Source organism: Myxine glutinosa, chromosome 4 (genome assembly GCF_964187855.1).
Source record: "Myxine glutinosa chromosome 4, kmMyxGlut1.1, whole genome shotgun sequence".
NCBI classification, from domain to species: Eukaryota; Metazoa; Chordata; class Myxini; order Myxiniformes; family Myxinidae; genus Myxine; species Myxine glutinosa.
The window spans coordinates 32,537,866-32,565,822 of NC_136264.1; the positions used below are offsets into that span (position 1 = coordinate 32,537,866).

General features: G+C 43.3%; 2 protein-coding genes across 3 annotated transcripts in view; one reads left to right on the forward strand and one right to left on the reverse strand.

The window, feature by feature from the left end:
- Positions 1 to 27,945, forward strand: DRC2 (dynein regulatory complex subunit 2). Its single transcript, XM_068112173.2, has 10 exons — positions 1 to 207; positions 1,297 to 1,448; positions 3,259 to 3,426; positions 3,868 to 3,944; positions 10,994 to 11,086; positions 11,175 to 11,313; positions 13,307 to 13,504; positions 17,340 to 17,558; positions 22,461 to 22,691; positions 27,201 to 27,945. Exons 2-10 carry the CDS (start codon positions 1,320 to 1,322, stop codon positions 27,492 to 27,494), a joined length of 1,548 nt encoding a protein of 515 aa, XP_067968274.2. The 5' UTR covers positions 1 to 207; positions 1,297 to 1,319; the 3' UTR covers positions 27,495 to 27,945.
- The window catches only part of LOC137424579 (guanine nucleotide-binding protein G(i) subunit alpha-3), a 73,869-nt gene continuing 66,179 nt past the window's right edge, over positions 20,268 to 27,957 (reverse strand). Inside the window, exon 10 of one of the 2 annotated variants that reach the window (XM_068112175.2) lies at positions 20,268 to 20,627. The gene's annotated coding sequence lies outside the window, so the exon portion shown is untranslated. Of the gene's footprint in view, positions 20,628 to 27,171; positions 27,567 to 27,957 lie in introns of those variants that run through there. The other variant, XM_078775626.1, reaches the window with a different exon arrangement.

Here is a 27,957-nt window from a genome sequence, read left to right on the forward strand (position 1 = left end):
GAGATTTCAATACGTAGGCGATAATAAATGGCTGTGCTTCAAAGTTTTGTTACAACAAAAATACAAGCCATCTGAATAATACCTACATTACATACACAGTGGGAATGCACAACGTAAAAAAACCCCAAAAACAAGAAACGGCGTTAGCTGTATCTGTTGCTAGGAGACGCTGACAAGAACGTAACGACGGTGATACGCACACCTCAGGTAATGCTGCTTATTTTGTTACAGTGGCGTCACGTTTTTTGGTTTAATTACGAATTTAAGGCATCTCATTTTATTCTATTCACTCAAGTGGCGTGAAGATCCAGTCATGTAGTGTGCTATATGGAACACACACACGTACACACACACACACACACACACACACACACACACACACATCTCGTTTTTACATCTCTGTTCCTCACAATTCTATCTCTCTTTTATTCACACACACACACACACACACACACACACACACACACACACACACACACACACACACACACACACACACACACACACACACACACACCTCATTTTTTCATTTCTGTTCCTCACAATTCTATCTCTCTTTTATTCACAGACACACACACACACACACACTGCTTGACACATGGCTGTCATTACTGAAATGTATTTTCTTTTGTGTATTATCCTTTTACAACAATTTAAACCTTTTTATAGAGGCACATATTACATCTGCCAAATAGTATAATGTTTGATCCCACACATGTACACACGCCCCCACCCCCTCCCTTCTTAATGCTCCATACATTTTCCTTCCTTTTGTTGCCTTCACTCCGAAGTTTATCAACCTCTCCCTTCTCCACCCCCACCTCGTGTGTAATACTGTAATTGGTGGAGGCAGCAAAGGTGTATCAAAGGTGTATCTTTGTCCGTATGCAGCAAAGGTGTAGCCATGATTCTGAAATGGACAAGTGGAGGAAGAGAAGAAAATGGGATTGTAAATGTCCTCCAAAGTGTCAAAACTGTTTTTCTTAATCAAAAAAGGGTGCGGTTCAGAATTCCTCGGCACAACTACCACCCAACCACAATACTCCTTGGTCGGGCCTGTTACCCGGCCTCTAAACATTAACAACCTCCTTTTTTTTAAATACATGCAAGATGCCATATAAATATTATTATTCTACAGCAGAGTTTAACATTTTCACTTTCTACAAAAGTATGAGCTTTGATGGTTCGAATATATCTATTTTTTGTGATCCAAATGTGTTGCACATTTCGATGTGTCTCGAGTTATAAAATAGCAGTTATACCTCGCGGACGTACTCGTGCTGTTGCCGTTTGCAGGTTGACCGTGGCCGTGAGCTAAAATGCCGGGTAAGAAGGCAAAAAAGGCCAAGCTGACAGAGGAGGAGCGGCTTTTGATGAGGCAGAGAAATATGCAGGCGGAAGAAGAGTTGAGGAAGAAGAAGGAAAGATTGATGTTTCAGGTGATTAAGGTATGTTTGCTGGTTAACATCTTTATTCTATATTGCGAACCGTGGTGTCTGTCCGTGCATTCGTCTGTCTCCCGTTTACGGCCGCTGCTGCCTGTGCTGCGTTTGAAAAGCTCAACAATCAGTTTCGAAATGACAGGAGAACAGGAATAATGTTGATGCAAAATTTTATTTTGCAAGCAGGATATTTTGCCCTCTTTTTAGACAAATCCAACCTCCGCCGCTCAATGTTGCACCACCATTTCGCAGTGGGCGGTAGAAGTAGCTCAGAGCTTAGGCTCTGAATGAAGCCAACGCAAAACAATTAACCTTTCGAAATAATTTAAATTGGTAGATTAATTCAAACTTTTCCCGTCACTGGGGACAGGTGCTCTTCCGAGTTCTCCATAATTATTTGTCACACCACGTTCGTCCGTATGCAGCACAAAGCTGCGGGGCAGCATCATTGGCTGAGGCCACTGCTGTGCTGCTGATGCAATGCCCTCTGGAGGTGAGGGCAGGAATTTTGAATTTCACCAGAGTGCCAGCAACAGTTTGCCTAAACCTCGCAAAGGACACCGTGGTATCTTTAACGTCCACCAACAAATGCTGGCAGACAGGACGCCTACATTTAACGTCCGTCTGAGGGACAGTTTATAGCTGGGTCTGGATTTGAACCCAGGCTAGACAGCTTTGAGGCAAGTGTGCATACCTATAGGCCATCCCGTTAGGCAGTCGCATCACCAACGCAATACAATAATACCAATTAGTGATGCCCAGAGTTAGGATGCTACGTTAAGTTCTGATGTAAGGACCTAATTGCAATCAAATTGTGCATACTAGCAACGGTACCCGCCCTACGGGCAGGGCTTCAATTGGGAGGCCCAAATGAAAAGGCTTAATATCAGAAATTGAAGGCTTTTTTTCTTTTAAACGATTTATATAAACATCTGTTAAATCTCGATCGGTGCAGCCGTTTGTGCGGCACCTGGGAAAATAACGTCATGCGGGAGCAAGTATCAGCAGGATGTGGCAGTGTGGGAGTCCACGTTTCTGATCCTCCTTCATGCCGAAGTAGCCCACCACTTCTCCAAGCATTCCGCTCTTCAGATACGCCATGAGAGATTTAAGCTTGATACAGAAGACGCGTGCAGTTAGTACTCCCGATGTCGTATGTACTCCCGATACGTGTTTCCTTCATTGTAAAAACTACCAAATCAACAGTTAAAAGGATTTTGAGCCGATAGGTGTTACGGCCTTGGCAAGATCGATGGAGACAGCGATGGAGACATTTAATGATGTTTATATACGAATGATGTTTATATTGGTTTTGGGTCATCCTTTCCGCATATCTCGTGGGATTGTGAGTTGGAGAGACGGCCGTGATGGCGGGGAGGGGGTTGGAATTCTCTCAAGCGGGGATTCAACCCGTGTCCTTATAAAAGGTCTTTGTCCGAGGTCACCGAGTCCGATCGGTGCAGCCGTTTGTGCCGCACCGGGGAAAACAACATCGTCACAATGGAAACATCGTCACAATGAACGTTATGCAAAAGCGAATGTTATGCGGGAGTCCAAACCTGAGAATGCTGGAGACAAAAGCTGAAATTGGAAAAACTAAATAGCCTATTTTACACCTGGAGATCCCAGGATTACCCACCCAAAAGATCGTTGCGATCGGTTCAGCCGATATTGCGGTACCTTCGAACGGACGGACAGACAGACAGACAGACAGACAGACAGACAGACGGGCGGACAGACAGACGGACGGACATTTGGTGAATTATAGTAAGATGACGAGTAAAATATGCTAATCCAAATATTTGTACAAACACAGGAACGGCTGGCTCGAGAGGAGCACAATGCGCGAGTGTCCAGGCTGAAGCTGCATCAGCAGTGGCGCACCATTTTACGGCAGGCCAAGACAGAAGAACTTCGAAAAGACATCATCATATTGAGTCAAACGTTTGAGCGTGTCGCTGATCACAAGAGCAGCGTTATTGAGGTTTGGATTGTGTGTGTGTGTGTGTGTGTGTGTGTGTGTGTGTGTGTGTGTGTGTGTATGTGTGTGTGTCAGTACGTCTACTGTCCTTGGGTGCGTCGCCACTGTGCTATGCGTTGTGACTGAGAGCATGGACCATTGACACCCTACCTTGCGACTCGCTAGATTCCTACATGATAGAATGCAGAGTTTATGAATATATCTATTAATTTTGAATAACTGTTTGCATTTGCTCTAAAAATTACAAGATTGCAACATTCCAATCATCCTGTTGTGGAATATTCGTGCAAATGGTTGTGCATAACCTTGTCTTCACCCACTTTCTCCCATTGTTCTTTAATATTCTGGTGCTCCTTCACCCATTATGGGGCAACGTCCTCCTTTCACTTCACTAACTCTTCTTTTTCCCACTCAATGTTTATCTCCCCCCCCCATCCGCTCTAGGCATTAGTCCAAGATCTTGAAGAGGTTGAGGAGCAGCATGCCATGGCATTCCGTAGTCATATGAACAACTTGCAACGGTAGGTATCCCATCAATGGAGCACTTCCGATATGTACCTTCGATGAACAATATTGTAGTCAATACAACTTCAAGACACTCAATACTGATTTGTCGATTTTTGAAGATTTGCGATTGTTTCAAGAAAATATTTTGTACTTGTCTGGGTACCCCGTGCTGCACAACAAAAATAAACTATGTAGTGTTCCGGTCACATTTTGTGCATTGACAACATATTGAGTTATTGCCCTCATGGTGATGAACTTTTCCTGGCGGTGGTTTGGGGACATGTTGGACATTAAAAAATCTATAGAGTTATTGGCTTTATGGTGGTGAGCTTTTGCCTGCGGTCTGGCAGCAGCACTGCTTGACCCCATATCCCATATGCACTTTATAGCAGCCTTTGGTGGCATCAAATCGGCCATCAAGGCCAATGTGCTGTAGGTTATAACTTTGCCCAGATTCTGAAGTACTTACACCCAAAATTTGGGGCCTATCGGTGCTATGGTTCAGCTGTGAAAGAGTAACAAATGCACAAACACTTGAAATATATTGTTATGTTTGTGGGGGTGGAGGATGAATACCATAGTGGAGATAGAACTGTGCAGGGTAGCATGGACCGCGTGCGAGTAGGAAGCCAATCTCAATGTATTTAAGTAGAAAAACTGTGAGCTTAAGATAGTTTAGGTGTCACCACACGGGGGTGGTGTTATGTAAATTAGGTAGGGTCTAAGGCTAGTTTTCCCCGGTATGTGATTGCCTCCTGTGATTTTCCCTATGTTCTTACAATTATAACAAGCCGGCCATAAAACCCACGTCTTTAACCAACAACAACAACTGACATAACTGCCAACAGAAACCTGAACATTCCCGAGCAGAGCCAAACGTTCTCGATAGACAATTAACCCCGCCCACCAATCAAGCAAGGAAAAAGGCCACTCCCCGATTGGTCAGGGTCACGTCAGGATGATGTCAGTGCGAGAAGGTTTGAGCAGGTGAAGAGGAAGAATCTGTCTCTCTCTCTCTCTAAGTCTGGCTTTCGGCTGGGGCGGTCGCTGGTGTCGTGTGAGCTCGTGCAGAGAACTGTTCGGAGCTCAGAGAACCTTTGCAATTTTGGAGCCAGGGGTGTTGCTTGCCGGTGGTGTTTTTTGGGGGAGCTGGAGCCACGTCACGTTTCGGAGGGAGACAAGAGGGAGAGAGAGGGCTGGCCGCACGAACCCTTCATGTTTGTGGCGACGCGGAGAGGAAATTCACGCCATTTTGTGCCTTTCCCGCGCGAGCGGCTCGGGCTGCCTTGTGCTGCCAACTGCATTCGGCGATCACGTTGGAGCAAAGCTGAGTGCCGGCTGGCTTTGAACAATTAATTTTGCTTCATCATTCCCCTGTCTGTTTTTGAGTCTGCGTGTGGAGGTACCTCGATTAGATATTTTAGGTTTACCTCACCGTTCATTTTCATTCCGTGCTTACTTTCATTAAATTGGGTCAACAATTGTGGCATTTTTTTATTTGTTGTGTCATGTTTATTCATTTTGTGGGTTCGAGTATAAAACCCCGTGAGCTCCATGCAGGTAAGCGCCTTGCCCCATTCAGTCCCGTGCGCGCCATAAAAAGTACCGCCAAATTTTCGGCTTGATCGCCTCGGAATTAAACTCATTACGGACATTCGTCACCCAGCGGTGTTAATCACTGGTGACAGGACAATATTTACAAGATGCCTTTTTATCAATGCTCATGAAAAAGCTCCACTGGTTAGATTTTTCCTTAGTGTATAATCTTATTACCTCCGTCACCAAAGGTGGATGGAGGTTATATTTTCACCCCTGTCTGTCTGTTTGTCTGTCTGTCTGCTTGTCTGTTTGGCTGTGAACAAGATATCTCAAAAAGTTGTGGATGGATTCGGATGAAATTTGGCGGAGAGGTGGCGTATGTGACAAAGACGAAATGATTAGATTTTGGTGAAGATCCGGATCCGGCTAGTATAATTTTTTAAGTGATTCTTCACCATTGAGTGATAGGGCTAAAACCAACATATAGCACAGTATCTCAAAAAGTTATGGACGGATTTGGACGAATCTTGGTGGAGAGTTTGGGTGTGTGACAAGTCCAAATTGATTCAATTTTGGTGAAGATTTGAATGTGGATTCAGATACGAGAATGATTTCATTCACTAAAGTGATTATTCACCATTGAGAGATCGGGCGAAAAGCGATAAATAACATATTTCAAAAAGTTGTGGACGAGTTATGACTAAACTTGGTGGATGAGTTGGTTTTGTGACAAGAAAAAGCCGATTAGATTTTGTTTCAGGTCAGAATCCAGATCCGGCCTATCAGTGGGATACAAAATGTAAACTGTTCAGCCTGGTGGAGGTATGCCCTCTACCGAGTGCCCTTCTTGTTACCCTGCGCTCGTGAAGCGGGGTTAAGCATTCATGTGCTTACGTGTGCCGTGTCTGCATTTTAAAAATTCATTTTCTCGGCAATTGTTGGTCGAATTGAAACGAAATTTTACCATAGAAGCGCCTCCGCCTGTATAATTTTTTAATTCATAATTATGACGTCATATGTCACGTGGTACGGACGCCATCTTGGAAAAACGTTACACTTCTATATCTCCCAAACCACTCGATGCAAAAAATTTAAACATGGTTCATTGTCAAGTACTCACTATGGAGAATAAGATATGTTGATGGTGATGTCATCGGTGCCTTAATTATGACGTCATAATTCGACAAGGACAACGCTTGATCTGATCAGTATGAATAAAACAAAAATTCCTCTGCAACTGTTAGACCGATGGACACAAAATTTTCAGCATATGTGCGGCTCCTGTAGAATTTTGTTATGGTAATTATAACGTCATAGGTCACGTGGTACAGACGCCATCTTGGGAAAAATCGAAAAAGTTACACCTATATCTCCAAAACCGCTGCATGGGAAAAATTGAAAGATGGCTCATTGTAAAGAACTCCATATGGGTAATAGGTGTTGTTAACAATGACGTCATTGGTGCCATAATTATGACGTCATAATTCGACAGGGACAACGCTTAGTCTGATCAGTTTGAAAAGTATTGAGCGTGATCTATGAAACAATTATGTTAGAGAATAAAATTGTATGATGTCATCGCTCACGTGGTCTGGCAGCTATATTGGATCAAAGGAAAAAAAAAGTTCAAAAACAGAAGAGTTGGCTCGCAACAAGTTGAGTGCGCATGGTAAGTATTCTATGAATACCATCTAGTTTATATTGTGATTGCAGTTTTTTTCCAATCACTTACATACATCTCCTGAACCACTGTGCTAGCTACCGTTAACACAATACTTAAAACTGAAACATCGTTTCCAGAACAACACATTTAGTTTGCAAATTACTCCCATGCTCTCAAAATACGTATTAATTATACAGTATGTCACAAAATGAAATAAATACATCAAAACAATACAATTTGTAATGTAATAAAAAGCTCCCATTATCGGCCATTTCACAACGGTACAATAAATACGAAATACAAACATCAATACAATATGTTTAACCATTAGTGCATACTCTCTCTGCCTTTGTCATTCTTGTTGATATAATCAAACTGTGTAAAAACAAACACGTTACCTTTACAGAAAGAGCTACACACATTTTCTTTCAGTGGACCTGACCCAAAAATAACTCCGGCAGCGGACAACCTTTACGCTCAAGGACAGACAATGAGAATTGTTCTTCTATGACTCTTCTATTGGGTTCAGGAATGGAGAGTATTGTGGGAGGAACACCGTTGAGAGACGTGGATGAATTTCCAACCACTCCCTAAATAAGAGCAGAGTGGTGGACAAATATGTTCCATATTACAATAAAGTTTGTCAACTGCGGCCCCGCCAGTCCTCTCGGTGTGCAAGACTATTGTACATCGGATCCAAAAACGCAAGCAGGCGTGCTGTGTTGTATGGACCAATGGTGGGGATATGGGAAACAACAGCATTCCTGGAGATAGCAGCACCCATGGTAATATTTCCTCCTCGTTGACCAGTTACATCAATTGTGGCCTGTTGACCAATGACCTTCCTCCCATATACCTCTCCCACCCCCCCTAGCCCCCTGCCTTCTCATGGCTCCTCCCCCCGAGCCCTCTCCCTCCCACAGATCTCCTGATGTCCCTGTTCTCTGCTGTTGTACTTGTGTGCTTCCCTCTCTCTCCCCATCTTGTCTCCCGCTCCCTTTATTGTATGTTTTGTGTGTCCATTTTTTTTGGGGGGGGGGGGGGGGGGATTGATAGCTCTTACACGAGCCTCGATCTTGTACACAAAATAATAATAATAATAAGTGTCCTTAGTTTGGTCAAATTGAAGCCAGCCTCATCCACATACATAAGTGTCGAGTGATACTGACCTCAACCTCCATTATTCTCCGAAAAAAAACAACAAACAGTATCACAGATCAAACAATGCGAAGGTATCGGGTATATTTCTTATTGTTAGCGATCGCAGCAGTATACACTTGCATTGCAGAATTGACTTACGTGTACCTACCGGTGCCTCATCTCCTTTACCATATCATGATTTCATTAAAAAGACACCCTGTACACCTGCTTCATTGTCAGCTGGTTTCGCTTTCATGAAATATTTAATTAACTTGGATGATTGATCGAACGTTTATGTCCGAATCTTCCTCAAATGGATGGTATTGTTGGCAACCACCATATCCACTATCTTTGCAGCCACTCCGCCTCTTGATCTGCAAAGATTCGTCCTCGGCCACCAGAGCGGGGTTTTCTTTCAAATCTATAAGTGAATTGAATGTTGACAGATACAATTGCAGGAATTGAATGACAGCAAAACTGCACTTACAAATTTACTGTAATAGAATACAGAAATTAAATATATGGTAACTTACCTATTCTCATACCTGAAGATTCGAATAATTGATGCCACTGTGGATCTGCTAAGATTAGGCTGTACCCTCCGCCCAGCTTCTCTCATCGTAAGTCCATGATTTATCACATGCTCAACTATTGTTGCCCGTATCTCACTTGAGAGATTACAAGTGCGCCTTCCACTTTGGTGTCTAATCCTACCACCACACATCAGGACATCCCTTCCTCTGAGGGCTCCAGGTTGTTGTCCGCACTTGTCTTTCATGTCCTCCCTCTCTGACCTGCTCCATTTCTCACCTGCTCCATTTCTCATTTCTCCAAGCCATTACTCAAAAACCCACCTTGAGTCCCGTTTGAGGTTTGCAAATAAAACACTCCGGAGATTCTGACGTCATATGGCAAAAAGGTTTGTGGTCTGACGAAACCAAGATGGAACTTTTTGGCCTAAATGCAAAATCTTACATTTGGTCCAAACCCAACACAGTACATCACCCAAAGAACACCATCCCTACTTTGAAGCATGGTGGTTGCAGCATCATGTTATGGGAATGTTTATCATCAGCAGGGACTGGGGCACTTGCCACGATAGAAGGGAAAATGGATGGAGCAAAATACAGAAATTAACTTGATACGAACTTGCCCCAAATCCGGAAGTGAACACATGACGATAATGAGTTGGTTTGATAATATCTCAATACAATCGTCATTTAAAACAGTATTTTGTTATAGTATCAATTTATGATTGGAATGATGCTGTTTGGAATTGAGTGAATACAATTGTGATTTTGAATTTCCAACCGTACGGAACTGCTCCACATTTGGATGTAACATCAGCATGGATTTAAATATTTGCTTATGTCATGAGTTTTGGTAAAAGTTTATTTTTACCTCCACCACCAAAGGTGGATGGAGGTTATGTTTTCACCCCTGTCTGTCCGTTTGTCCGTTTGTTTGTGAACAAAATATCTCAAAAAGTTGTGGACGGATTTGGACGAAATTTGGCAGAGATGTAGCACATGTGACTAGGACGAAATGATTAGATTTTGATGAAGATCCGGATTCGGATCCGGCTACTAGAATTTTTAAGTGAATCTTCACCATTGGGTGATTGGGCCAAAACGATACATAGCAGGATATCTCAAAACGTTGTGGACGGATTTGGACGAAACTTGGTGGAGATGTTGGATGTCTGACAAGGAAGACTCGATTCGATTTTGGTGTAGATCTGAATATGGATTCGGATATGAGAATTATTTAATTTTTCAAGTGATTCTTCACCATTTAAGCGATCGGGCCAAAAACGATACATAGCAGGATATCTCAAAAAGTTATGGACGGATTTGGTTTGTGATTGGAGTTATGCTGGTTGGAATTGAGTGAATATAATTACGATTCTGAATTTCCAACCGTACGGAACTTCTTCACATCCGGATGTAACGTCAGCACGGATTTAAATATTTGTTTATGTCACGAGAGTTGGTGAATGTTTTTTAAATGTTATTTATATTAATACTATTTAATTTGTGACTGGAGTTATGCTGTTTGGAATTAAAATAGAGTTATTGAGTTCAAATGAATGAGGAAATGACGTGAGGGTTTGTACCTTCTAACCGCGACATTCGCGGATCGCTATATGCAGATTCGCCAATCGCCATTGACTGGGTATGGAACCATTCAAACAGGTATGTTTTTCGTGCAAGTCCTTCACGAACCTGCTGTCCATGCTTGATTTTCGACTACAAGTGGCACAAGAATGTGGAATTTATTGGTTCATGGTTTCCCATTCGCTGTTTTTTACCTAAGTCTTTCACGAACCTGCTGTCCATGTCTGACGTGCAACTGAAGATGCCACAGGGATGTGGAATTTATTGGTTCCATGGTTTAACATTCACAGTTTCCGCATTGTCTGTTTGCATTCGGCTCCCCACCCGTGCGTAGCATGGGTACCTCGCTAGTAAACATATAAATATGATCACATATAAATATATAAATATATGAATGTGTGTGTGTGTGTGTGTGTCTGTGTGTGTGTGTGTGTGTGTGTGTGTGTGTGTGTGTGTGTGTGTGTGTGTGTGTGTGTGTGTGTCTGTGTGTGTGTGTTCATGTGTGTCTGAAACCTGATACTGGAGTTCATCTGTAAATATAATTTTCTGATCCATTGATAAATTAGGAGTTCCGAAAGCTGAAAAATACGACTTGTGTCTTCAGGTTGATCGCCCTGCAGAATGATCCCATTCACACTCTGCAGAAAGGATTTCAGGAAGAGAAAGATGCCTTTATGGAAACCTACAATGCTGAATGGTATGTTTGATATGCAAATACAAAAAGCCATTGGAAGCAATTCGATGTTATGTTTTTTAATGTAACTTTACACATCCTATGAGAGCAGGAATGAGGTTATGGAAAAGCACCAGATGGAGATGGCACATCTCAAGGATATCTCCAATTTAATGAAAATAAAGTTTGAAGATGAGGAGAACAAAAAGAAACAGGAATACTGGGCAATTCAACATGAAACAAGGAAAAAGGTGAGTAATTTTAAGGAAGCAAGTCAATGTAAATCAGGTTCATTTAATAGAAACTACAGATTTAATTCTTTATGGAATAGAGATTATTCTATTATTCTTTTTATTTATTTTTATTTATTATTCTATTTTATTTATTATTCTTTATGGAATATTCTTTATGGAATAGAGATTATTTATGGAATAGAGAAACTACAGATTTAATTCTTTATGGAATAAAGTACCTTACCTCTTTATATAGATTCTATTTATTTATATATTTATATATTTATATATTTATGTATTGTCGTGCGACTCCGGTTAACACCAGAGACGGCAGATAGGCCCAAACGGTTTTATTCGGAGGCAACAACCAATACGGATTTCACTATGGTCGTGCGGGAGGAAGGAAGGTGGAAGCTGCGTAAGCGCTTAACTGTGGACGGCAATCAAACTCCAACGGACACTCCGATCCTGTAGGGGAAATTAACTCGACACGGGCACAGGTTTGACAGGGAATGGGAAATAATACAATGGTTTATTGCAAAGAAACGTAGGGACAGGAAAACGCGATATTATATAAAGTTCCTAGATTGGGATCCCACACACTTATGTCAAATACAGACGGGGGAGGTGGGGGGGGGGGGGGGAGAGGGGGAGTGAACAACCAAAATATCATGTCCGTTATGTAATTGGGAACGCGGAGCTCGGTCTTATCTGTCTTGTCGTCTTCAATCTCCGGCGTGGAGGAATCCTCCGCCCGCCTCGCACGCGTCGCTAGGCCCGTTCACAGCACCAAGCCTCGCTCCCGCAAAAGCACTGCTCCAAGCACCACGAGGTCGATCTTCACACACGATCGATAAGCCAACTCAACCAGGGCCAAGACTGCGAGCCAACGCAACTAGGGACAGGACTCTCTCCACTCGAGATCGCACCGGGACTGCCAGGGCCAGGAATCTGCGTGCAGAGTTCCTCGCGCTCTTTTTTTAACCTCTGGCGGTGACATCAGCCTCGGCGTGGCACCCAACCAGAGCCTCGTAACTTCCCGCCCTTTGTCGATCTGCTTCGCGCCTTCCGCGTCCATTCGCGCCAACCGATCACAACCCTCCTGGGCGTGGTATAGCAGGTAGCGTATAGCGTGATCATAGCTCGTAGGTGCAGCTGGCCGCGGTCCATGCGGCGGTGCCCCGAGCCGCCCCCCCCCCCCACCCCCTTGCCTGTCCGTCTTCCAAAGTCATGTCAGGGAAGGGAATCATTTAATGTTGCGCTAGGGACCTAACTAAATGTCTACAGGTGTGCATTGCCATACGGGACAAAGGTTTGGCTACCAGGTGAGACATACAGGGGCGTTATTCTTTAATCCCTATTCTATTTAACACACGAACATCCTGGTATGTCCACAGGTATACATCTTAACTGACAAATCGCCTAAACAGAACTTATTACAAGGTAGATTCCTTACCGCGACAGACGAATACCAACCTATACAGATCTACCTGGCTCTAGATATTGCTTTACCCCCAGACATAACAGTATTTATATATTTATAAATTATTTATATATTTTTATATATATTTATATATTTACATATACCTTTATAGAGTACCTCTTTATAGAATGGCCTACCTGTTAGATTTGTTTGAACAAATTTATTGGCCTTACCTGTTCCTGAAGGAACGGTAGTGTCTATTCTGATTAACTACGCCACCGAAACTGGACAGAGGTTATGTTTTCACCCATGTCTGTTTGTTTGTCTGTCTGTTTGTCTGTCTGTGAGCACGATATCAAAAGGTTGTTTTTCATGGGCGGATTTGGACGAAACATGGTGGTTGAATTGGTAAGGTGACAGTAACAAGCCGATTAGATTTAGGTTAAAGTCCGGATGCAGATCCGGTCTATCAGTGGGATACAAAAGGTAAACATGTTCAGCCTGGCGGAGGTATGCAATTGCAATGCAATTTGAGTTAGACATATTACGTACCGCCAGCAATATTGAAAATCCTCACTTGTTTCACAGAACATGGAAGGTAAGGGCACACTGAGAATGGAGCTGGAGGGAAGAGTGGAGGAACTCTGGGGCCAGTTCCAGCAGGCCCACAAAACCTACCAAGAAGACACAGAGGAACGGCGCGCAACGTATGAGATGTTGAAGGTTCGCAATGAAAAGAGGGCCAGAAAGATCGAGTTACAGACAAAGAATCTGCATCATACGCAGGTGCATAAAGCTTCATTCAATGTTCATTATTATCCTTGTCTCGAAGTGTCGATATCGCATCTGACAATTTTATGCAAATTTGAGTCTATGTGTTGACAACAATTGTGCAAGACGTTGTTTGGCCCAATGGCCTCCTCCTACATTGAAGTTATTTGCAAGGAAACTCCTATTATTAAAGTATGGTACAAGCTCGAGTTGGATTCTCCTGAAATGTCACAAAGAATCAAAAATGGTCGGAAGAGACAACAAACTCAAATGTTTCCGTAAACGTTGTGAGCTAAGGTACTAAAATTTTAGGACTACATTTAATATGGCATTTTTATGGCATGCACGTATTATCGTATTCATTATTGAATTATTCGATTTACTATTATCATGGTAGCTCAAAATCTCACCTGGACTCTTGTATTTAAGTGCAGGGTATAATGTTTGTGGGCTGACAAGACGGCCTAGACACTGGAGGTAAGCACACTTGCCATTAAGCTGTTTGGCCTGGGTTCGAATTTCCACCCAACTTTTTAAAATATCATGTTGTATAATCGCTTTTCGCCCAAGCTCTCAATGGTGAAGAAACACTTAAATTTTTTTACTGGTCGGATCCGAATCCGGATCTTCACCAAAAGCTAATCATTTCGTCTGTGTCATGTACACTACCTCTTTGCCAAATTTCGTCTGAATCCGTCCTCAACTCTTTCAGATATCTTGTTCACAGACAGACAGACAAACAAACAAATGAAAAATCACTCATAGAGCGACACTTGGCAAAAGAGAACAAAGTAGAATGGCACTCGGTAGAGCATCCTTTTGACCTCAAAAATAATTGGTGGTTAAATTATGTGACCTGATATGCAAATCTTCTTCGAATAAGTTAATCGGATGAAAATTGTCAATTTATAAATTTGGTCTCTGTTGACCTTTTGGTCTCTGTTGACCTTGTGATCTACGTTGATCTCAAAAATACTTGGTGGTTGAATTCAGTTAGCTGATATGAAAATCCTATTCAAATTTCAAGTAAATCGGATGAAAATTGAGGATTTTAGAAATTTGAAAAAAGTAGTTGATCTTTTGGCCTATGTTGATCTCCAAAATAGTTGGTGGTTCAAAACAGTAGACTGGTATGCAAATCCTATTCAGATTTCAAGTTAATCGGATGAAAATTTAGGTTTTTAGAAATTTGAAAAAAGTGGTTGACCTTTGGCCTATGTTGACCTTTTGACCTCAAAATATATATAGGATTTTGTCGGACCACGAACTCTATCATTTGGTGAAGTTTTGTGAAGATTGGTTTAAAATTGTGACCTGTAGGCAAGTATACGTAGTGTGTTCAAAAAGTATCCGACCTTTATTTTTTGTGCGTAAAAAAAAGAAGCTAGGGAGGCGTTGATTGGTGCACGTATGTAGGCGATCCTAATGCGCACGCGTGAATTTTTTCCCACCTGCAGAAGCTGTCATTCGACGGCAGACCGCCGATGAGTGAGGACATGTAAGCGAGCGCCGTCGGATTTTCGTTTTTGACAAAATGACGGAAAAACTTGAACAACGCTACTGCATCAAATTTTGTGTTTTTTGGCCTCGGGGATGTTGGATGCTTCCATTGTGATGACTGCAACTTGGTTTCTGGGTCGTACCCATAAACCCAGGACTCATCGCCAGTGATCACTGTGTTGAGGAAGCTGGGATCGCTGTTCACAGTCTCCAGCATGTCCTGTGCGATCTCCAAACGGAGTTGCTTCTGCTCAATCGTTAGCAGCTTTGGTACGAACTTCGTTGAGATTCTCCTGAAGCCCAAATCCTCCTTCATAATGGAATGAACGGTGTTGAATCTTGCGGATCGTTTCCACTTGGGAATCGCCAAGCTTTACACAAAATTTGATGCAGTAGCGTTGTTCAAGTTTTTCCGTCATTTTGTCAAAAACGAAAATCCGACGGCGCTCACTTACATGTCCTCACTCATCGGCGGTCTGCCGTTGAATAACAGCTTCTGCAGGTGGGAAATAATTTACACATGCGCATTAGGATCGCCTACATACGTGCACCAATCAACGCCTCCCTAGCTTCTTTTTTTTTACGCACGAAAAATAAAGGTCGGATACTTTTTGAACACAGTAGTAAGTGAGCGGACAGACAAACACGCACACAAACAAACACTCAAACCGGAGTGATCAACATACTTGTCAAAAAAAAAGTTTTTTTGCCTAGTAATGAAAAATCACTCATAGAGCGACACTTGGCAAAAGAGAGCAAGTAGAATGGCACTCAGGAGAGCATCGTTTTGACTCCAAAAATAATTGGTGGTTGAATTCAGTGACCTGATATGCAAAGTGTCTTCAAATTAAGTTAATCGGATGAAAATTGGGGATTTTAGAAATGTGGCCTATGTTGACCTTTTGGCTTATGTTGACCTCAAAAATAGTTGGTGGTTGGTTTCAGTAAGCTGATATGCAAATCCTATTCAGATTTCAAGTTAATCGGATGAAAATTGAGGATTTCAGAAATGTGGCGTATGTTGACCTTTTGGCTTATGTTGACCTCAAAAATAGTTGGTGGTTGGTTTCAGTAAGCTGATGTGCAAATCCTATTCAGATTTCAAGTTAATCGGATGAAAATTGAGGATTTTAGAAATGTGGCCTATGTTGACCTTTTGGCTTATGTTGACCTCAAAAATAGTTGGTGGTTGGTTTCAATAAGCTGATATGCAAATCCTATTCAGATTTCAAGTTAATCGGATGAAAATTTAGGTTTTTAGAAATTTGAAAAAAGTGGTTGACCCTCGGCCTATGTTGACCTTTTAGCCTATGGTGATCTCAAAAATAGTTGGTGGTTGGTTTCAGTGAGCTGATCTGCAAATCCTATTCAGATTTCAAGTCAATCGGATGGAAATTGAGGATTTTAGAAATCTGAAATGGTTGTTAACCTTGGGCCTATGTTGAACTTTTGGCCTATGTTGATCTCAAAAATAGTTGGTGGTTGTATTCAGTTCGCTGATATGCAAATACTATTCAAATTTCAAGTCAATCGGATGAAAATTGAGGATTTTAGAAATTTAAAAAAAGTGGTTGATCTTTTGGCCTATTTTGATCTTTTGGCCTATGTTGAACTCCAAAATAGTTGGTGGTTGAATTCAGTTTGCTGATTTGATTTTAGACGTTTGACCTTGAGTTAACCTTTGACCTTTTGACCTTAAAACGAGTTGGTTTCCCAATTCAGTGAGGCAATATGCAAATGCTGTTAAATTTTCAAGTAAATTGGATGAAAATTGATGATTTTTCAGATGAAAATTGATGATTTTTGAAGTTTGACCTTCAGTTGACCTTTGAGCTTTTGACCTAACAAAAAAGTTGGCTTCCCAATTTAGTGACTCGATATGCAAATGCTGTTCAATTTTCACGTCAATTGGATGAAAAATTGTGATTTTAGAAATCTGACCTCCAGATGACCTTTAACCTCAAAATCAATCGGCTTCTCAATTGTGACGACCTCTACAACTTGGTGAAGTTTCATGACGATCGGTTTAGAAATGTGACCTGTCGGCGAGTGACAATAAATATGTCATATTTAATATAATAAGATAAATATATAAAAACATATTTAATACTCCCTTTCGGCACCCGGCAATGACCTCCTGGAGATGGAAGAGGAAAGGAGCGGTGTAGAAAAATTATATAAGATTATATTAATTATATAAATTATATAAGAAAATAGTTTTACATGCTTGGTATTCACAGTTTCTTTTTCACAGTGTGATTGCAGCTACATTTGATGTACCGGTCATTTCGGCGTGGTTCAGTCTAATGCAGGTGGCTTTGTATCAATCTAACCTGTACATGTTGATCAGGAGATGATAAACGGTTTGAGGACGAGGCTGGCGGTGTCAGCGAGCGAAAGTGTCAACGAACTGCAGCAGCCGCGTGAAAAGAAACGAGTGATCATGAAGGAGGTGCTGGAGACCAAGAGCAAGATCAAGGAAGCACGAGAACTCGAGCGCTCCAAGCTGACGACTCTCACCTTACAGAGCAACGTTGCTGTCAAGCAGCTCAGAAACACCCTGAACAAGGTCAAAACATCATTATCACTTTCTATGAGCAAGCCATAATCACTTGTTATATCCTCAGCTTCATCGTCTTAACTACAGTACCTCTTGACATGCTAAGGCCTTTGTAGATGAAAACAAACCTTTGTCAAAAGCAAGATCAATTGAAACGTGCAGGAATTATGAACTGCAATCTGGGCTTCCTGTAATAGATTCCACGATTCCGATAATCTGGTGGAACCATCCTCAGAGCATCTTCTGAAGTGTCGTTCCTGGGTGTTGTTTTCAACAAGGGGCTTATGTGGAGCTCCCACGTTAAGAAGGTCGCAGTCGATACCTCACTGGCACTTCCTGGGGAGTCCACCAGGGAAGTCTTTTTCTCCTGTACAAAGCCCTTATCCGCCCTCATCTGGACTATGGTAGCCAGGTTTTTTCAGACATGTCAACAACCAACCGCAGCAAACTTCTAGCCATTCAGGCCCTGCGTGTCTGTCTGGGCGCTTTCGTGAGCTCACCTATCTCTGCCCTTTTGGTGGAGGTCGGGGAGATGCCTCTATCCCTCCGCTGGGAGGTGTCCCGGCTAAAATTCTGGGCCAAATCTAGATCCTCTGGGACCGATCACCCAGTCCCAGCATTTTTTGCATACTGTTGGGAGTATGAGGCATGGGGCAAAAATCTAAATTCCACTCCCTTCGGGATGGCCTGTAGGCGGGTAGCGGGTGAAATGGCTCTGGACTCCTTGCCCATTGAGTCGGTCAATAAAGTTCCAATCTGCCCCCCTGGACTCTTACTGTGCCTCAAATCCACCTGGATCTATGGAGGAGAGTTGACAAGGATAACCCCTCAGCTTTCTGCATCCAGGCGATCGAGTTCATCCATTCGGTTTGGAGTCAATCTCTCCACGTTTACACGGATGGTTCCAAAGTCCCTTCCCTCGGGAGAACTACGGTAGCAATATGTATCCCTGATGTTAAGGTGACAAAGGCTAAGAGGTTTTCTGACCATCTCTCCGTCTTCGCAGCGGAACTCTTTGCTATCGTATTGGCTCTGGAATGGATAATCGAGTTCAACCCTCTCAGTGCCGTGATCTTTTCTGATTCCCTCTCTGCACTTAAGGCACTAGAGTCTCTACAGGAGGGATGCAGATTTGACCTGGTGCTCGAAGTACTGCACCTGATCAACATTGCTAGTTGGAGAGGATCTGTGGTCAATCTGTGCTGAATCCCCGCTCATGTGGGCATCGGAGGGAACGACGCCTGCGATCTTGCAGCCAAGTGTGCGCTCACATCCGAATGTGTCACCCAAATCCCTTTGGGACCGTCTGAAATTGTGAATGTGGTCAGGGACATGATCGTCAAAAAATGGCAATCCCAGTGGGACACCACCACGAAGGGTAGGTTCTGTTACAGGGTGACCCCAGATGTGACCCTCCTTGTCGGCTACCTCAGTTGTCCTGCAGAGACCAGGTGGCTCTCTCCAGGCTTAGACTTGGGCACTGTCACCTTAATTCGTATCACGTGATAGGGTGTCACCCTTCCGGGACTTGCGACGCCTGTAGGGAACCCGAAGATTTATCTCACTTATTTCTGGTATGCCACCAATATGACGGACCTAGGTTACTCCTATTTAAAATCTGACCTGACCTGACCGTCATTTTTGGTCATTTAAACCAGAAGCATCCCCGCTTATGCAAGGCGGTCGTAAACTTTGAGAAAGCGTGTGGGAGACCTATATAGTTTTATGGATATCCCACAGGCCTCCTCTTCAATATATTTTCTTTTCAACACAGTTATGTTCAGGCGCGTGGCTTGTATGGAGCCTCGCGGCTCTGAAAACCCCATAAAACTCAAAAGAAGAAGAAGATTCCGATATTCGATAACCAGACTCGGTGAGTCTGGAGGTCGGCAGGTAATAAATACCCCGGCCTAGTCATATCAAAGACTTGTAAAATGGTACGGGCTGCTTCCTTTTTTGACGTTCAGCATTTAAAACGTTAAGAACATGGACATGGACTCCGTAGGTTGGCAACAATGGCGAGGAGGAAAATATTCTGAAGGAAATGCCCCGCTGAGTGAGGTGATAAAGGCGTTGTTATGACGTCGCTGGAACACAGAGTACCCTGGGAAGAGACATCACTTCCCCCAAGCTCAGCGGCTGTTTGCCTTGTGTTATATCACGTATTTTCGTCTGTATGTTCAAGTGCATTGTGTGTGTGTGTGTGTGTGTGTGTGTATGTGTGTGTGTGTTTACGTGTGTGTTTATGTGTGTGTTTGTTTGTGTGTGTGTGTGTGTGTGTGTGTGTATGTGTGTGTGTGTGTGTGTGTATGTGTGTGTGTTTGTATGTGTGTGTGTGTATGTGTGTGTGTGTGTGTGTTTACGTGTGTGTGTATGTGTGTGTGTGTATGTGTTTGTATGTGTGTGTGTTTGTATGTGTGTGTGTTTGTATGTGTGTGTGTTTGTATGTGTGTGTGTACCTCAAGACCATCCTGCCCCCATTAAACCTGCCCTAAAGAGGAGTCATTACTGCTGTTATTTGATGACATAGTGCTAGTTTGGATTTGACATTCCTAACCTTCCATGTTTGTGTCTGTATGTGAGTGTTTTTGACATCACATCCGTTTTTGGTCCTATGGTGCTTTTTCGAAATGCACCATAGGACACTTTTCATCCACCAAGTGGAGTTGCAGGACCTCCAGTTCACGATATTGTAAGATCGCACGTTCAAATCCCATATACTTGATGATAACAATGTTTATTCGTCCTCGTCAGACCTTTTATATATATGTAGAAAAAAAATAATGTATAAAACACACAAACACACATGCTGCTTCATTAGCCTTTGACATTATTACAATAAATAAAAGAGTACCGATAGTTCAACACCAATTATTGAAAGGGTTGATGGCAATTGAATTATGTTATTGAAGATCTCAAAACATTCCCATTTACTATATAAGAGAGCCGTTGGTGTGTGTGTGTGTGTGTGTGTGTGTGTGTGTGTGTGTGTGTGTGTGTGTGTATGTGTGTCGCCATTTTGCTCAGAGACGGCTGAACGGATCTTCGTCAAACTTTCAGAGGTTCATCAGTGAGTGCCTGGGAGTGTTTTAGGCAAAAAAAAAAAAAACATTTTTTAGGATTAAAAAAAAAAATCGCTCTATAGTACCTAAGCCTTTTTGATTGATGACAGTTATATACAAGTACACATTCACATAAATAAATACAAAACAATCGCCAGATATTTGAACACAAATAATAAAACAATTCCGGAAGCGGTCGAAGTTGGTGGTAAGGTTTCTTCTTCTTTCTGAACGTCATCATACTTAACTCAGAAACGTGATGAACGGCACATTCAGCAGCATATATTCAGCGAAAAGGTAAAATGATGATTTGACATTTGTGATGGATTCTGATTTGGATGTAATTTATTTTCCATTATATTTGCCCTCATTTCAAATATGTTAATGTTTTTCTTCGCTTGAGCAATGCCGGGTACTCCAGCTATAAACACTTTTATACTTTACTCGGGGTACAAATACAAATACAACTTTGTCTGGGGGGTAACATAGGCTATATGGCCGTGGCCTCATTCGGGGGGTGTGGGGGACCGAGAGAGGGGCGTAAATTCTCTATGTAAATGTGTACCGTGTAGCGCCACCTGGTGATTGTAGCAGAGGGGATTACAATTTCCTTTTTTTACCTGGGCAACACTGAGGTTATGAAGCACTCTGCACGGGACAATTTTTCCTCCTTCCCTTCCCCCCTCCCCAAAAACGGAGGGGCCTGTCAAATAATAACAATAGAAAATCTTTATTGTCCCATATTCAGGGAAATTATTCTTTGATGACACCGTTAGTTAACCATCATAAAAACATAAAATACAAAGGGAATAAGAAAACAAAATAAAAAGATATAAAAACAAAGCCCCCCCCCCCCAAAGATGTATATGTAGTATATCTTTCCTCTCCCTCTCCTCTCCCTTCGACTCCCCTCCCCTCCACCTTCCACTCACCCCACTCCCTCACCCCTCCTCCTCCTGCTTCCTGCCTCCATCCTCCCCCTCTCGGGTACTCCTGCTAAATAAAGGGGTTTTAGCGGGTACTCCTGCTAAAAAAAAAAGAAAAAAAAAGAAAAGAAAAAAACGGGTACTCCTGCTGGTACTCCTGCCGGGTACTCCTGCTAGTCATCGTATAAAGCATTTTCCAACTTACTCACTTAAAGAGAAAGTTTGTGTTGAGAAATTTTAACATGAACCCACTTTTTCTCCAATCGCACATGCTACCGGATGTGTGGCTTCAATTTTGGAGTATTCTCTGCTGAAGACCTCATGGTACCAGAGTTTCACACTGCACATTTTGTGTTCATCGAAGTATTGTAACATTCTGCAAGATGGGTATGGCTTTTGCCGGTGGAGAAATGTGGCCTTTTCTGGATTACATCATCTTCCTAGCCAAGACCCAATGCGTTACAAACGAAGGCTTTCCTTCAGTGAAATCAAAGAATCCCGCTGGATACACCTTGAGTGATGAGATCAAATTGGGTGAAGCACCTCGAGTGGTTCCGAAAGGCACCCCAGGAATCAAAACATTCCACGTCACCCTCTGCTCTCCGACCTCTGGATTAACGAGTGAATATTCCACAATAAAGCAACTGAACAGTCAAGCTGATGAAGTTGTAAAATACCCCGAAGATAATTTCACCGAAGTTATGGAAATACCTTCAGTACAGAGGTAACTTTATTTTCTCCTAAAGATTTTGTCAGGTGAACTCCTGCTTTATCCAGGGATCGGGATTTTAATTACAGCAGGTAGCTTCTAAATGTTGATGTCCTTCATTAGTTTGGATTATCATTATCATTGTCATTGTTGTTTCAGTGTGTTGACTTCTTTTCAATGGTTGCATAACAAGTCTGGTGCTTGTTATTATTAGGGCGAGCGTCTACTAAAGCTGGCTGAGATGTGCCACAAGCTGCAGACGGAGGAGGAGCATGTCCTGCCTTTCTTTGTGCCTTCCTTGAGCTCTAACGTGGAGCACCAGGAACAGGAAAAGCAAGAGGAGCAAGTGGAGCAAAAAGATCAACAGGAGCAACAGGAGCAACAGCAAGAAGAGCAAGAAGAGGAAGAAGAGTGCAGCGCACAACCAGCAGAGAAGATTGCAGAGGTCAGTATTTTGGGAATGGTGATTTCAATTCTTAAAAATGCTCGTTATTTAATTTTGATGATCGTTTGCACATTATGTTGCAAAGGCGGAAGCTCATGGAAAATATGGGAAAGGTCTATGAAAGAGGAACGTTCTGTTTAAGTGTTCATTGCAAAGAAAATTCCATCACAGTCAAGCCTTCATGGCACCACCTGTTACATCCACTTGAAAAGGTGTGCATGGCCAGTAAAACATCATATGTGCTGCCATATTCATGCCCATCCTGTGGGCCCATCTGTAACGATAACTTTGACATTATGTCAATGTACCATCTTTGCTTTCCAAAACGTCTGACCAACGGGCTCTGGACAATAACGAGTAAATATCGGGTAAGAAAAAAGTTGAAAATACACTGACTTGCAAAATCTTTCTCTCCCATCACTACTTCTAATTGGTCGAATTGAGAATTGAGAATTGAAATTGAGATTGATTGAGTTCGTCTAATTGAGACGTCCAGAAGAGCTTCAGCGATTTCCCCTTGACCCGCCAGGGCAGGGATACTAATTCGCACCTGACAGGTTCCTCTCGTGCATCTATTGCATACACCAACACCTGTCCTGACACGCAGCAACACATTGTCCTCTTCATCGTCTTCCTCCCTTTCTTCCCTCCCCTTAATGCTGGGATCCAGGTTGGCTAGCCGGCTCATGTGCAGGTGAGAAAGGAGTCGACAAATACGCCCCAACCTCTTCTTCTTCCTCTATCTATCTCTTTTCTTGTCTAATATCCGGGATGTATGAGGCATACCTGTGTTGTGTTTTAGTGACAAGGCCAAATGTATAAGTGACAAGGCCAGTGGCTGTCCGTAATAAGGTCAGTGTCAACTTATGACGTAACAAGGTCATAAGTGACAAGGCCAGTGGCTGTCCGTAACATTGAGTAAGCGGAAGCGTCGTATTGTAATTCCCCGATTAGAATCGTCACGTCAGAGATCCTGTGTCGACAGAGAAAATGCCTCCGTCTCCCCTCCCTTTCCAACCATGTAAAGTCACTTTTAAGTGTACTTTAAACTCCTTAATAAAGGATATCTGGTTCAGGCGCAGACGCCAGGCCTGACCCACAATTAGAATCGTGGAGAGTGCATGAGTTCTCCAGGTCAATGGGCTCGATCATCGCAGAAAAAGAATCAATCAGTGTCTGGCTTGTGGGCATTGAGAGGCCAATGAGCGGAAGTCCGGATCTTTTGGCTGGCAGATTCACAGAAGGGAACCACGTGAAACGACTGTAAGACTCACTCCACCCTCCAGCAAGACTCACTCCACCCTTCAGCAAGACTCACTCCACCCTCCAGCAAGACTCACTCTACCCTCCAGCAAGATTCACTCCGCCCTCCAGCAAGACTCACTCCGACCTTCAGCAAGATTCACTCCACCCTCCAGCAAGACTCACTCCACCCTCCAGCAAGACTCACTCCACCCTTCAGCAAGACTTACTCACTCCACCCTCCAGCAAGACTCACTCCACCCTTCAGCAAGACTCACTCCACCCTCCAGCAAGACTCACTCCACCCTCCAGCAAGACTCACTCCACCCTCCAGCAAGACTCACTCCACCCTTCAGCAAGACTCACTCCACCCTCCAGCAAGACTCACTCCACCCTTCAGCAAGACTCACTCCACCCTCCAGCAAGACTCACTCCGCCCTCCAGCAAGCCTCACTCCACCCTCCAGCAAGACTCACTTCGCCCTCCAGCAAGCCTCACTTCGCCCTCCAGCAAGACTGTACCCTTCAGCATGGTGCACCCATTGGCCAGACGCCCACTGGCTCACCGGTTTAAGAAGCATGAGCAGACAGCAGAGTATGCTTCCGATGATCAAAGGGAGGACTATGCTTTACCCATTGAGGTTGGTGCAGGTGTTCAATAGGTTGTTTTTGTTGTATAGCTCCAGACAGTTCTCTTGACCAAGCCCGTGGCCTGGAGACAGCAGATTGATCTTCCAGGAGCGACTCAGAGATCCCCCACATCTCGGATGGTGCACCCATGCCTTCACAAAGTCAGGTCCATGACAGAGTTAGAGAGAGAGAGAGAGAAAGTAAGAGAGAGAGAAAAGAGGGAAAGGGCCGGTCCACGGGGACCGATCGGCACTCTGATCGTGATAGCACTGCCCCGACGAATCCGGGCAGCAAGGAAGAATGGGAAAGATATGGCCTCCACTTGCATTGGTGGTACAACCACCACAAACAGGTGTCCCCGATAGTTGTGTTCAATAGGTTGTTCGTTAACATGGAGGAAAATGCTACGAAACGAGAATGGGAATTACATGAGAGGTTCAATAAGGAAGAATGGAAACTCGAAAAAGAGAGGGACGATGTGGTGCAGCAGATAGACAAATGGAGAAGAACTATATGGAAGTCAAAAAGGAGACAGAGGAACAAAAGGAGAGTCTTAGGAGGATAATGGAAGAAAATATCACCCAGAATTGACATAACCTGAATAGAAATGAGGAATTTGGCAGTGGGGCAAGGTGCAAGTGGCTGCCTGCGAGATGCGATGAGGTGCAAGTGGATGCCTGCGAGATGCGATGAGGTGCAAGTGGATGCCTGCGAGATGCGATGAGGTGCAAGTGGATGAAAGGAAAGGAATCGAGGAAGAAACAAACGAGATCATGAGAGACTTTCAAGTGATTCAGCGATGGAAAGAAACAGCTGGGATGGAGTGCAGAGAAAAGGAAGTAAGAATCACATAACTGGAGTAGGCAAAGATGAAGAGTACGCCTAACCCACCAGGGGCATGATAATGCACCATGTGCCAATTCATCAACATGACATGGGCTTGAACTTAGGGGCCGAATATCTCAAGCGAGCCACCGTAACCGTTAAGCCAACACCAGGCTATATGCAAGGTAACAAGGAGAGTTGTAGAAAAAAAGAGGAAAGGGAACATAGTTCGAATAAAAGTGTCAACTAAAGTATCGGACATGAAAATAATCTGCAGGAGGAGCTGAATAAGTGGCAGGCTACCATTTGCATCCTGCAGAGATGACTATGGAGGGGGCCAGTTGAGGAAAATTTGATACGTAGTCCTTGGGAGCCATGGCGTAAAGATGGTGGGACCATGTGGAAGACTTTACCCCATGGGGGCTCGTGCTTATAACATCGTTTAAAAGAGATATGGCAGCACCAGTGGTCTGATTGGTTTTGGTTTGTTATGACAGAGGGGACAGAGTTGCCAAATTGATGTTCCAAAATCAAAATGGTATTTGAGAAATATTGACATGAATTGTACAGTTAATGATTGGTTCTGCTTGGTTTTTACATCATTTAGGGCACCTTTCTCCTCTTACCTTTTCTTGCTCTGGTGTATTTGGGATGAGGGGGACTGAGTATATGAGAGTGTGCTGGCTCATATGAAACATGTCTGAACCAAAATTTAGATAGGTGTGTGTGTGTTTACTGCAAACCCTGCTGGAAGGAGTCTCCAGCCAGGTTAGGTGAGATAAAGGGGTTTAGGTGATTTGGCAGCAAGAACTGCGGCTGGCTGGAGGATTCTCACAAGGGAACCACGCGGAGTGAATGGCGAGACTTCGCTCTCCAAGAAGACTCCACCTGCTCATCGGTTGAAGGGACATAGGAGGCAGACTGGTGTTTGGGCGAGGCCTTTGCATCATCCAGGGAAGCTCTCACACAACCCCCAACCCCCAAGCGTGGCTGGCACACCCTCAGTCCAAGGGTGTGCCAGCACCCAGCATAGTGGCCTCCTTGCTTTTCCCATTCTGTTTCGGCATGTTGGGTTTGAGTCCATAGGAATAGACCAAGTCCCATAACAATATAGTCCACAGTGACCATTTGGCCCATTCCATTCCAGGTTCACCACCTAAATCCAAAGGAGACAGCCAGCTTTATTCCCCATCCAAAGACAGTGTCCTCTGGGATACAATACCTGTTTACCAGCACTCCATGAGAATATCAGTTTTTCACTAAACACAGATTAAGGCCTGGTGTTGGCTTAGCGGTTAGGGTGTTGGCTTGGGATCCTAGGATCTTGAGATTGAATACCGGTCGATCACTGAATTAACGCCCGTCATCCTTCTGAGGTCGGCAAATTGAGTACCAGCTTGCTGGGATGAATGTCCCGGTGTGTGCCCTGGTTTAGAATAGGTATACCATATCCCTGCGTGTCGTAAGAGGCGACTAAAGGGTTGGCGTCAGGAAGAGCATCCGGCCATAAAGATATTGCCTCAAAAAGGGTACCATGATGATTGTCATGGGGCCCACATGGCTAACCCCCCGCTCTGGCAGGGAAATGGCCTTAAGAAGGGCATCAAACACAAATTATGCGACTCAATGCCGAGTGGACTACCGACTTATTTGTTGTTTGGCAGGGCTATTGTCCGACTTACAATGCAAGGAGCATGCATTTATTTTCTCATTCAACCAACATTTATGTTGTCTCAGTCACTGTGGACACCTAACGTACACTTAAAAATAAGTTAGCTCAGTATGAAAACATGGCTTGTTTATTTGTGCACAGACTATGGACAATTACCGCTGCCTGCAGCGTTTCTGGCGGAGGTACAACAAGGTCCAGCTGGACATCCAAGGCCGCGAGCGAGAACGCGCAGCATTGCTGAAGCTAAACGAGAATCTTCGCTCACAGCTTCAGCGATATTTGGGCGACATGTGTGTAAGCGATCGTGCGTTACAACAGGACAACCCTATGCTTGTCCTCAACCAGAGGTCCGATGTACCACCGACTCAAGCACTCGGTAGAAAAGTTCCAAGAGTCGTTATTGAAGCAGCTCATATTGTCAAGCACATCATATGATTACGTGCAGCAACTACCGTGGAAAGCAAGCTGATGTGGATGTATTTATATTTTGGATGGTTGTAGTTACTCCTGCAAAAGAGGAACCATTCAAATGATAGGGAAACACTACATTTACATTCCGAGCTTCAAAATTGACTTTTTGAGCATGTGGCTCAGATATTGAAACATTTTGGTGTTGATATTGAAAAGATACATCTCAGATACAGATATTGAAAAGATACATTTCAGATACAGATATTGAAACATTTTCAGATATTGAAACTTGGCTTATATTTAAAAATGAAACATTTAATTACAAAAGAGAGCAATGTTCTTGATCACTTTTCACCATATGTCCTATATATCCTCACCCTCCCTCTCCATTAGTTGTGACTTTCTTTTCATCCTTTCCTGAACCTTCTTTTTGTTCCTTTTCTCAAACAAAGTTTTGTTTAAAAAAATGAACCTCTCCTCTTGTTCT

What these genes read in the sequence shown, in the direction of transcription:
- DRC2 (XM_068112173.2), top strand. Translation starts at nt 1,320, where the DNA reads ATGCCGGGTAAGAAGGCAAAAAAGGCCAAGCTGACAGAGGAGGAGCGG. An exon ending in TCAGAAACACCCTGAACAAG is followed by an intron (nt 17,559 to 22,460) that starts GTCAAAACATCA and finishes TGTTATTATTAG; the next exon opens with GGCGAGCGTCTACTAAAGCT. An exon ending in CAGCAGAGAAGATTGCAGAG is followed by an intron (nt 22,692 to 27,200) that starts GTCAGTATTTTG and finishes ATTTGTGCACAG; the next exon opens with ACTATGGACAATTACCGCTG.